The following is a 12,601-nucleotide window of genomic DNA, read 5'->3' on the forward strand; positions in this document are numbered from 1 at the left end:
TGTTATATTCCTTTCTTTTTCCTTCTTATTCCCCAGTTCCCAACTTTTTGAAACTAATAAAACTTTTAAAACTCAAAAGTTCCGATTCGCAAACTCACTGAGGCTGTGAGACCGGAGGAAGGCAGACAGAAACAGGATTCTTCAAAGTGGCTTCCTGCAGTTTTGAGACTCATTTACAACCCTTTGAAGTGTTAATCTCTTTAAATATTGGGCAGGGGTTTCATTTTGTTTCTACAATTTAAGTTTGGGAATGCATCACACCTTTGCGCGGACTGACACAATACAAATATCACTCACCAGCGGCCGTTTTGTAGAAAAAGAGGCGCCGGAGCTCATTTGCACAACTCGTTCGTGCAGCTCATTCGCATCTGCCACACACCTCCACCCCCACCCCCACAACATCCCCGACAGGCGTATTCAATTCTATCAGCTCAGCATCTACCTTCAAATGCTTCTTGAACTTCAATGGCCATATACTTTACTCCCATCATACTTTTTCCATCTGTCTACTTGATATGAACATATATATGGACATATGAAGCTGCCTTCTACTGAAGCAGACCCTGGGTCCATCAAAGTCAGTATTGTCTACTCAGACTGGCAGTGGCTCTCCAGGGTCTCAAGCTGAGGGTTTTCACGCCTATTTGCCTGGACCCTTTTTTAGTGGAGATGCCGGGGATTGAACCTGGGACCTTCTGCTTCCCAAGCAGATGCTCTACCACTCAGCCACCATCCCTCCCCTGCTCTCCAGGGTCTCAAGCTGAGGTTTTTCACACCTATTTGCCTGGACCCTTTTTAGTTGGAGATGCCAGGGATCGAACCTGGGACCTTCTGCTTACCAAGCAGAGGCTCTGCCACTGAGCCACCGTCCCTCCTATGCTTTAGTTATTTTCCCATTTTTTTTGGGGGGGGGGGGGAATAAACATTAGAAAGTTTGTCAAAATTTTCCCGCAGGGTTGAACAATGGAGCCCAGAAGTGAGTATTTTTTGGGGGGGGGGAGGGTGGAGAAAGAAAGAGCACAATACAATTTAGGGATTCCAGAGCTCTGCTCCTGTGAGCTCCAGCCCAAAATGAGGCCCGTCACTTACATATTTTAGGTGCTTATTTCAATCCAATATACAATTGAGCGTACATGGTGCTTTAGTATCTGAATATTGCCTTCTACACTATGGTCCCTCTGCTGCAGTAGAATCATAGAATCATAGAGTTGGAAGGAGCCTCCAGGGTCATCTAGTCCAACCCCCTGCACAATGCAGGAAACCCACAAATACCTATCCCAAATTCACAGGATCTTCATTGCTGTCAGATGGCCATTTAGCCTCTGTTTCAAAACCTCCAAGGAAGGAGAGCCCACCACCTCCCGAGGAAGCCTGTTCCACTGAGGAATCGCTCTAATGGTCAGGAAGTTCTTCCTAATGTTGAGCCGGAAAGTATTCTGATTTAATTTCAACCCACTGGTTCTGGTCCTACCTTCTGGGGCCACAGAAAACAATTCCACACCGTCCTCTAGATGACAGCCCTTCAAGTACTTGAAGATGGTGATCATATCACCTCTCAGCCACCTCCTCTCCAGGCTAAACATGCCCAGCTCCTTCAACCTTTCCTCATAGGACTAGGTCTCCAGACCCCTCACCATCTTTGTTGCCCTACTCTGGACCCATTCCAGCTTGTCTATATCCTTTTTAAAATGTGGTGCCCAAAACTGAACACAATACTCCAGGTGAGGTCTTACCAGAGCAGAGTAAAGCAATACCATCACATCACGTGACACTAAACTTCTGTTGAACGAGGCAGGGAGAGTGGCTGCAGTCCATTTTGGAAAGAGGGTTTTAATCCCCCACCTCTGCCTACCAACCAGGCATTGAAAACAAGATTACCTTGGGCTTCGTATTCAGAAGTAGAGTTCAGAACCCTGGTCTCTAAAGCTTTAAGCAGGACTAAACTCAAGGCTCTGAGGAACACGTCATCCAGACCACCGCAGGTATCAAATTCGGGTCTAACTTGACTGCCTCCAAAGTAGGCGGCCTTTTCACCGACAGACAACCAATTCAGCCACCCGGAATCCACAAACTGCAAAACGGTGTTTGAGAAAACGACCCTATCTTCATGCAAATGGGGGTCCTGGGGGAACGAAGGGGGCGCCTTTCCCCTCACTAGGTCTTCTCCGGCTTTGCAGAGAATGCATCTTTTCAGCAGGACGACAGATTTCTTTTTGATGAAAGCGTGCACGGGAGAGGTGATCAGGCCCAATGCATCAGCAACGTTCAAAAACAGCATCCTTTGGCAGGCAAAAGGGACCGCTGTGCGGCTCCTCGAGGCCGCCAGCAGTTCGAGGAGGTCAAGAAAACCACTCAGGCTGTTTGTGTGTTTTGCAGAGGCCAGGATGCCCTCAGGAAGATCAGGCCCCTGAGACAAGGCGCAGTGGTAAAAGCCTTCCAGGATGCCATCGAGTGGAGAAAAAAGCTTTTCGAGTTCACCTGTAACAAAAGCACAACCGGTTTTAAGGCGGGGTGTGAGAAGCACTTGAATCGGGCCTAGACAGCCGGAGAAATTGCAACTGATTGGTGGCGACCCCAGGACCCGCGTGTTTTCAAAGCAGAAGAGGAGCAGAGGTGGTCTGCCACTGCCTGCCTCTACATAGCAACCCCCCCCCCTTCTTCCTGGTGGTCTCCCATCCAAATACTAACCGTGGCCACCCCACTTAGCTTCTGGATTCTAACAAGATAGGGATAGCCAGAGCTGTTCAAGTTGCTTTGTTATAAACCAAGTAACCAAAAATAGACCATGCACAAATTACTGATATCAAAAATTGTATCAAATTCATAGAATCATAGAGTTGGAAGGGGTCTCCAGGGTCATCTAGTCCAACCCCCTACACAATGCAGGAAACTCACAACTTTATCTACCCCTAAATTCACAGGATCCTCATTGCTGTCCGATGGCCATCTAGCCTCTGTTTAAAAACCTCCAAGGAAGGAGAGCCCACCGCCTCCCGAGGAAGCCTGTTCCACTGAGAAACCGCTCTAACGGTCAGGAAGTTCTTCCTGACGTTAAGCCAGAAACTCTTTTAATTTCAACCCCACTGGTTCTGGTTCTAACTAAATTTGTGAAAAATTCACTGAAGTTCAAATCCAATATCCATTATAGTAACAACATCTATTCCTATACAGAGTTGAGTTTTTCTCTTAACAGGATGCAATGCAATACAATAAAGTGCTTGTGCAAAATTCTCAGTATAGCCCAATAAATTCCCCAAAGTGCCAATATGGAATCAAGGGATGGACGTCTCAACGGAGCTGGCTAGCTTATCGGTCCATTTCAGAGACCTTCTTCATGGAATGGTTGAACACTGTCCACATTCTCTCTTGTCCCAAGCCATCCATAACAGTCAATGAGTATAACAAGCACCAAGACATTTGAGGAATAGATTGGGGTGGCTAAACCTGCTTAATGTAAGAGCCACATAGAATAAACATCAGATGTTTGAGAGCCACAAGACATGAACATCAGATGTAGATAGGTAGGTAGGTAGGTAGGAAGGAAGGAAGGAAGGAAGGAAGGAAGGAAGGAAGGAAGGAAGGAAGGAAGGAAGGAAGGAAGGAAGGAAGGAAGGCAAATAGATGGGGATGGAGAGATGGAAAGAAAGCAACTTTAAATGCCTTCTCCAAGCTGCCAGCTGACTTGGCTTGGAGAAGTGATTTAAAGAGAGAAATGCCTTCTTCAAGCTGGCCAATGGGGGCAGTGGAGGCTTCAAGAGCCACACAATATGTGTGAAAGAGCCACATGTGGATCCCGAGCCACAGATTCGAATGAATTTTCTACAAATTTAATACAATTTTTGATATCATTAATTGGTTCACGGTCTATTACTTGGCTCATCGTCTGCATTGTTATTCTGCTTTATCATCGCAGCTGCTTTTTGGCTCCAAAATGAACAAACTTCACCCACAGCGAAAGGGAAATCTCTGCAACTGAGCTCTGCAACCTCCTTCCCCCTCTAGTGGGCATTTGTAAAATCCATCCCTGTTTCAAAAGGGGACAATACCTCCTTGGTCCAAAGTTTCATCCTTCAGAATTTCTCGGACGGTGTTAGTGAGCGTCCACAGGCATTCCACTGCCCAGCTGCTGCTGGGGAATCCTGACAAAGTCTCTGAGCAAAACGCAAGCCAGGAGCTGTTCAAGGAACCCTGGAGAAAGAGACAGAGACAGGTCTGCATATCACAGGTCTGCCAATAAAACGATCCTCAAGCCAGAAGCTGACCATGAAACATTTAAAAGTCTTTTTTTAAAACAAAGTATTTAAAGGCCTGGGTATGTGTGTATATATATTTCGGCCTGGCACTGAAAAGGAAGTGAAGTAGGTACCAGGCGAGCCTGACAGAGGCAAGGTCCCACCTGCCTCGGGTTGCTACCTGCCTCTCCTCTGAAGGTGGGGACACAGAGAGCAGGGCTGGGCACTCTGGGAGGAGGTACCCTTCAGCCTACACCAGGGGTGTCAAACATGCAATCAGGGGCCAAACCAGGCCCCCGGAGGGATCCTATCAGGCCCCCAAGCAACTGGCTGTCATCTGCTTCCTTCTCCCCCTCACTTGCTTCCTTCTGCATCACGGCTTGCACTGCCGGGCTCTCACAATCACACAACAGAGCTGTACAGAGCAAAACCTCAATTTTCTCTATTTACTGAGGCTCCTCCATTGAGGGAGGAAGGGAGGAGGGAGAGCTTGCCAGGCTCTCTCAATCACACAGCAGAGCTACTGAGCCAAGTCTCTCTTCCTTCTATTCGTTGAGGCCCCCCTCTCCCTGGCCCCAGTCCCTGGAGAACGAAGGAAAGAGCCAGAGCTTCCTTTGCCCAGTTCCCTGGATCCCATGAGAAAAATACAAAGAAAGCACTTTTAAGACCAATGAGTGCTAGCGTTTTAAGCATGCTTTGAGTTTTTTTAAAAAAAAGATTTTGAGTTTGTGTTCTTTATAAAATTTATATTTCTGCTACCTAATCTTAAATAGATACACACAAGGCCCGGCCTGACATGGCTCGGCCCAACCAGACATGGCCTGGCTCAACAAGGTCTCTTTTATGTCAGATCCAGCCCTCGTAACAAATGAGTTCGACACCCCTGGTCTACACATTACAAAGTCTTTGCGTTTGCTGGGGAACGACCAGGGCTTTTTTTGAGCAGGAATGCACAAGAACACAGCTCCATCTGGTTTGGTGCCAGGGGGCGTGGCCTAATATGCAAAGGAGCCCCTGCTGGGCTTTTTCCTACAAAAAAGCCCTGTGGGAAACAATGGCGGTGTCAGGGAAAGCAGAAATATTTATTGCATATAGCCAAAGGCCATCACAATAGAAAATTAAGAACTTAATGATTAAAAAAAAAAAAAAGACTAAAAGCATCATAAAAAGAAATCAGTTACAAGATAAGATATAGAAGCAAGCACCCCTCGTCTACACATTACAAAGTCTTTGTGTTTGCTGGGGAACCAGGGCTTTTTTTGAGCAGGAACACACAAGAACGCAGCTCCATCCGGTTTGGTGTCAGGGGGCGTGGCCTAATATGCAAATGAGTCCCTACCCCCAAAAAAATTCTACCCCCCCCCCCCAAAATCCCCGGGCTTTGTAGCACATGTGCTTTGGGAGTGTTGTGCCTCCCAGACACACCAGCTCTTTCCTGTTTAGCAAAGGCTGAGGGTTCGAATACTCCTCCATCCCCCAAAACAACAGATTCTTTACGGAATCCGTGCACATAGGAAGGATTTATAGAACCACAGAGTTGGAAGGGACCACCAGGGTCACCTAGTCCAACCTGTCAGGGGAGGGCAGGATATAAATCTGATAAATAAAATAAATAAAACAACCTCCTGTATAATGCCAGAAATCATAAGAACATAAGAGAAGCCATGTTAGATCAGGCCAATGGCCCATCCAGTCCAACATTCTGTGTCACACAGCGGCCAAATATATATATATATTTATATATACACACACACACACTGTGGCTAATAGCCACTGATGGACCTCTGCTCCATATTTTTATCTAACCCCTTCTTGAAGGTGGCCATGCTTGTGGCCGCCACCACCTCCTGTGGCAGTGAATTCCACATGTTAATCACCCTTGGGGTGAAGAAGTACTTCCTTTTATCCGGTTTAACCTGTCTGCTCAGCAATTTCATCGAATGCCCACAAATCCACAAATACCTCCCTCTTACACACCCCCAGTGACCCCTGCTCCGCACCCAAAAGATAGCAAAAAACCTCCAGGATCCCAGGCCACACTAGCCTGGAGAGAAATTGCTGCCTGACCCCAAAGTGGCCATCAGCATTTCCCTGGGTGTATCAGAAGGGGCCACGGATGCAGCCCTTCGGGAAGTAGGTGTCTGGGCAAGCAGGTGTGAAAAACCTCAGCTTGAGACCCTGGAGGGCCACTGTTGGTCTGAGCAAACAATACTGACTCTGATGGACCGAGGATCTGATTCAGTATAAGGCAGCTTCATAGACGTTCATACGTTCCTGCCCTCCTTCTATTACCATAGAGCGTCATTCGATCACGCAAGACCCATCTGTCATCTGAAAAGGCAATGATCTAGCATGCCTCCACCCCCCGGGGAAAAATTAAGGCAGCGCACCAGATCAGAGGTATCAAATTCATTTATTACAAAGGCCACGTCTGACATAAGCATCGCTTTGTCCGGTCGGGTCGCGCGCGCAATAAAATGTAAAGCCAGGTGCCAGAGATGTTTTACCACCGACTGCGGTCCACAGGGCTGGTGCGTGGGAGTGGGCAAAGTAGGGAGTCACCTAGGGTGACCACTGGGCGCCCGCTCCTTGATGCATGACTCTGGCTCCTCCCCGCCGTCACCTTGTCCTCTCCCATCACCAAGCTGCCCTCAACAAAGCCAAGCCACCCCTCTCTTCCCGATGTGTGACTTGGCCTCCCACCTCATCCTCTCCTGCCACCCTCTTTCCTAACATGGCCGGAAAGCACTTCTTCTCACAAGTTTTTTTTTAATAACATCACAATTTTTTTGAAAAATTAAAAACCAGTAAATTGAAAATGTGAAAAGTTTCGAGTCTGGTGCTCTTCAATTTCCCTATATATTTTTTAATAATTAGGGCAGGGGTGGCCAACGGGAGCTCTCCAGATGTTTTTTGCCTACTACTCCCATCAGTCCCAGCCAGCACGTCTGGCCTAGGGCACCAGAAAGCCTAGCGCCGGCCCTGGTGGTCCAAGCCCGCTCCTCAGGGGGGGCTCCTTTGCTCGATATGCACAGAAGGTTTTGCACAGCATAGAGAACTACCGCCTGACAATCTAGGTGGATCAACCAGAGACTTAAAGACCAAAGATTTCAGAAGCTTCTGATGAAGCAGGGGTGGCCAGACTTGCATAATGTAAGAGCCACAGAGAATAAACGTCAGATGTTTGAGAGCCACAAGACATGAACATTGGATGTCTGAGAGAAGGAAGGAAGGAAGGAAGGAAGGAAGGAAGGAAGGAAGGAAGGAAGGAAGGAAGGAAGGAAGGAAGGAAGGAAGGAAGGAAGGAAGGAAGGAAGGAAGGAAGGAAGGAAGGAAGGAAGGAAGGAAGGAAGGAAGGAAGATAATAATAATAATAATAATAATAATAACAACAATAACAATAATAATAATAATGATGATGATTTTTATTTATATCTCACCCTCCCCGCCGAAGCAGGCTCAGGGTGGCTAACAGGACATGCTGTGTACCATGATTATTATACAATTCATATGGTAACATATAGTTAAAAATACAGTTAAAACAGTTAAAATTTTAAAAACCACAATAAATTAAAGGTGCTACATTCAGTGGGAAAATAGGTGGGGAGGAGAGAGGTGGAAAGAAAGCAACTTTAACTCTAAATGCATTCTCCAAGCTGCCAGATAGCTTGGGCTTGGATAAGTGATTTAAAGAGAGAAATGTCTTTTCCAAGCCAGCCAGTGGGGGCTTCGAGAGACACACAATATGTGTGAAAGAGTTACATGTGGCTCCCGAGCCACAGTTTGGCCACCCCTGAGCTAGAGCATGAAGCGCTGCGTTCCATTGCCAGAAGTACAGCAGCCAAGGACCGTTGGCCAAGTGTCATCAACCAGGGCAACTAAACAAGCCTGCCTTAAAGGAACTGCTACAGTCAACAGGCTTGGGGGGAGGGGGTGCGGCAGCCACACAATCTCACACCTCCCTCTGTCAAAAGCCCCAAATTCAGTGACAAGCTTCAACCTCGAGGAGAACTGCAATGCACCACCACCACCCCCCGCACCCAGTGCTGGCCCTAGGATGCAAGGCGCCACAGGCAGGCTCACTCCCTGTTGTCTCCCGCTACCGCCAGGCTCTCTCAATCGCACAGCAGAGCTACATTCTAAAGCAGGGGTGGCCAAACTTGCTTAACGTAAGAGCCGCATAGAATAAATGTCAGATGTTTGAGAGCTGAAAGACATGAACATCGGATGTTTGAGAGAAGGAAGGATGGAAGGGAGGGGTGGAAAGAAAGCAACTTTAATTTTCAAATGCATTATCCAAGCCAACAGCCAGCTTGGCTTGGGGAAGCAATTTAAAGAGACAAATACCTTCTCCAAGCTGGCTGACAGGGCGGTGGGGGCTTCGAAAGCTGCACAATATGTGTGAAAGAGCAACATAGAATCATAGAGTTGGAAGGGACCTCCAGGGTCATCTAGTCCAACCCCCTGCACAATGCAGGAAACTCACAAATACCTTCCCCTAAATTCACAGGACCTTCATTGCTGTCAGATGGCCATCTAGCCTCTGTTTAAAATCCTCCAAGGAAGGAGAGCCCACCACCTCCTGAGGAAGCCTGTTCCACTGAGGAACCGCTCTAAACTCACAAATACCTCCCCCTAAATTCACAGGATCTTCCTTGCTGTCAGATGGCCATCTAGCCTCAGTTTAAAAACCTCCAAGGAAGGAGAGCCCACCACCTCCCGAGGAAGCCTGTTCCACATGTAGCTCCCAAGCTGCTGTTCAGCTGTTCTAAAACAACTAACTGGCTAAACAAATAAAGACAGAGGATGGGGGTCATAATCAGTCACTACTCCAGAGTGGGCCAGCATGTGGCAGGGAGGCCGTATCAATGGTCGGTGATGCCCACTGCCTCAACAAAAGGCCTGGCGGAACAGCTCTGTTTTACAGGCCCTGTGGAATTGCAGGAGGCTCCACAGGTCCCGGATCTCCAGTGGGAGCCGGTTCCACCAAGCAGGGGCCAAGACAGAGAAAATCCTGACCCTCATTGAGGCTAAGCAGACATCCTTTGGGCCAGGGACCTCCAAAAGTGGCGCCATACCACATATAATGCCAACTTCACAAAAATTATTCTTCTGCCACTTGAAGCAGCAATGAGCAACAAAGGATGTTAGCAAGAGGCAGGGCTTTTTTGTAGCAGGAACTCCTTTGCCTATTAGGCCGCACACCCCTGATGTAGCCAATCCTCCTGGAGCTTACAGTAGGCCCTGTAAGAAGAGCCCTGTAAGGAATTCTAGCAGGACCTCCTTTGCATATTAGGCCACACACCCCTGATGCAGCCAATCCTCCTGGAGCTTCCAGTAGGCCCTGTACAAAGAGCCCTGTAAGGAATTCTAGCAGGACCTCCTTTGCATATTAGGCCACACACCCCTGATGCAGCCAATCCTCCTGGAGCTTCCAGTAGGCCCTGTACAAAGAGCCCTGTAAGGAATTCTAGCAGGACCTCCTTTGCATATTAGGCCACACACCCCTGATGTAGCCAATCCTCCTGGAGCTTACAGTAGGCCCTGTAAGAAGAGCCCTGTAAGGAATTCTAGCAGGACCTCCTTTGCCTATTAGGCCACACACCCCTGATGTAGCCAATCCTCCTGGAGCTTACAGTAGGCCCTGTAAGAAGAGCCCTGTAAGTTCTTGCAGGATTGGCTACATCAGGGGGGTGTGGCCTAATAGGCAAAGGAGTTCCTATTACAAAAAAAGCCCTGGAGGTCTCCCATCCCAGCAGGAGACCTGGCAGCCATGGACCCAGTAGCAGTCACAAGGCTCCTTCTCTTTTGGGGGACCCATAAACTCCTTGATATGTGGGCAAAATTCAGAAGCCGGAACCAATCTTCCCTGTAAGCTGTAGAGTCTTGTGAGCAACAATTCTACTCTGTGAGCTACTGGCATGAAAGCTGTGAGCTCCTGCATCAATTAGTGTGCTCTGGGGTCAGTTTGGTGTAGTGGTTAAGTGAGCGGACTCTTATCTGGGAGAGCCGGGTTTGATTCCCCGCTCCTCCACTTGCAGCTGCTGGAACGGCCTTGGGTCAGCCACAGCTCTTGCAGAGCTGTTCATGAAAGGGCAGCTGCTGTGAGAGCCCTCTCAGCCCCACCTACCTTACAGGGTGTCTGCTGCGGGAGGGGTGAAAAGATAAAGGAGATTGTGACCACTCTGAGACCCTGAGATTCAGAGTACAGGGCAGGATATAAATCCAAAATCCAATATCCTTCCTGAGCTAAGACAAAAATGTGTGAGCTGGAGGCCAAAAATGTGTGAGCTAGCTCACACTAACTCAGCTTAGAGGGAACACTGGCCAGAACACCAGACCCCTCTTTGCAACATCAAGCACGCCCTCCCTCTGACAGGTTTGAAAGGTCCCATTATAAAATGCCCTTTCATCTTTACGTCTGCAGCACCCCCAAGAGTTAGGAAATCTCATAAAACAGGGTTTTTCTTCGTCGAAGGACAGAAACGCTAACCCACACCACACACAGTCGTCCTCATCATTACACTTCTATAAATATAGGGCACTTTTTAAAATTGAAACCTTGACAACTAAAAGAAGGAGAATAGTTCTATTGTCTGGGAAAGGCACAAGTACCATGAAACATTCGGAAGGCACGTACATTACGGTGAGAGATGCCAGGGCTGCTTTGCAGCTCTGGGATCCAGCTGGAACAGGGGCGGCTAAACTTGTTTCATGTAGGAGCCCCACAGAATAAACGTCAGACGCTTGAGAGCTGCAAGGAAGGAAGGAGGAAGGGAGGGAAGGAAGGAAGGGGTAGGGAAGAAAGAAAGGAGGGCGGGAAGGAAGGAAAGAGGGAAGGAGGAAAGAAAGAAAAGAGGGAGGGAGGGAAGGAAGGAAGGAGGGAAGAAAGGAAGGTGGGAAGGAGGGAGGGAAGGAAGAAAGTAAGGAAGGAGGAGGAAAGAAAGGAGGGAGGGAGGGAAGAAGAAAGGAAGAGAGGAAGGGAGGAAGGAAGGGAGGGAGGGAAGAAAGGAAGGTGGGAGGGAAGGAAGGAAGGAAGGAAGGAAGGAAGGAAGGAAGGAAGGAAGGAAGGAAGGAAGGAAGGGAGGGAGGGAGGGAGGGAGGGAGGGAGGAAATGAGGGAAGAAAGGAAGGAGGGAGGGAGGGAAGGAGGGAGGGAAGGAAGGAAGGAGGGAGGGGGGAAGAAAGGAAGGAAGGAGGGAGGGAGGAAAGGAGGGAAGAAAGGAAGGAGGGAGGGAGGGAAGGAGGGAAGAAAGGAAGGTGGGAGGGAGGGAGGGGGAAGAAAGGAAGGAGGGAGGGAGGAAGGAAGGAAAAGAGGGAGGAAGGGAAGGAGAGAAGTGGGAGGGAGGGAGGGAGGAAGGAAGGAAGGAAAAGAGGGAGGAAGGGAAGGAGAGAAGTGGGAGGGAGGGAGGAAGGAAGGAAAGGAGGGAGCGGGGAAAAGCAACTTTAAATAAACTCTCCAAACTTCCAGCCAGCTTGGCTTGGAGAAGTGTTTTAAAGAGACAAATGGCCGACAGGGCAGTGGGGGCTTCAAGAGCCATACAATATGTATGAAAGAGCCACAGTCTGGCCCCCCCTGGGCTGGAGGTTCAGCACTGCTGGCCTTTGGCCTGTGTGATGGCAGAGTAATTAACACAGCACAACCTGATTAAAGTGTAGATAAAGGAATTATTTAGGAATTAATATACTTGATATGAACCTATCTCTGTCTCCTTTTTCCTAACTACATCTCTGGCTGAGCGAGAGGGGAAGGCTGAGAAGGAGGAGAGGATTGCCCTAAGAGTAGCAATCTGGATGCGGACGATGAATTAACACTTCAAAGGAGAAAAGGTGCTGGCCTCACTATCCAATCTAACTGGCTTCCTGTTGCCCCCTGCAGGGTCTTCTCTTCTTTGTACAGCAGTATTGCCTTTTCCAGCACTGTGCATCACAGCAGGACCATAAGACAGACAGTCTCACACACATCTTACCTCGTCAGCCCACTGAATCTGCTGATTTGGAAGCCAAGTCAACAAAAATGACATTTCCCTTGTGCTATGAAGCCCTCTGCCCAATGAGTGCAGTACTGCAGGGTAAAGGAAGCCATACATAACCCCAGAAGAAGAAGACTGCAGATTTATATCCTGCCCTCCTCTCTGAATCAGAGCCTCAGAGCGGCTTACAATCTCCCTTATCTTCTTCCCCCACAACAGACACCCTGTGAGGTGGGTGGGGCTGGAGAGGGCTCTCACAGCAGCTGCCCTTTCAAGGTCAACCTTTGCCAGAGCTATGGCTGACCCAAGGCCATTCCAGCAGCTGTAAGTCGAGGAGTGGGGAATCAAACCCGGTTCTCCCTACACCGCTACACCAAATTGGCTCTGCCAGTGGAAA

At 48.6% G+C, this 12,601-nt stretch overlaps 1 protein-coding gene across 1 annotated transcript in view; it reads right to left on the minus strand.

Annotated features, from left to right (window-relative positions):
* Positions 1–12,601, minus strand: part of LINS1 (lines homolog 1) — a 159,830-nt gene that overhangs the window by 138,980 nt on the left and 8,249 nt on the right. The window contains exons 4-5 of the mRNA XM_060260293.1: positions 4,047–4,188; positions 1,879–2,478 (exon numbers count right to left, since the gene is read on the minus strand). Of these exons, the coding sequence (XP_060116276.1) occupies positions 1,879–2,478; positions 4,047–4,188 (742 nt within the window). The remainder of the gene's footprint in view (positions 1–1,878; positions 2,479–4,046; positions 4,189–12,601) is intronic.

Source organism: Heteronotia binoei, chromosome 19 (genome assembly GCF_032191835.1).
Source record: "Heteronotia binoei isolate CCM8104 ecotype False Entrance Well chromosome 19, APGP_CSIRO_Hbin_v1, whole genome shotgun sequence".
Taxonomy (NCBI): Eukaryota; Metazoa; Chordata; class Lepidosauria; order Squamata; family Gekkonidae; genus Heteronotia; species Heteronotia binoei.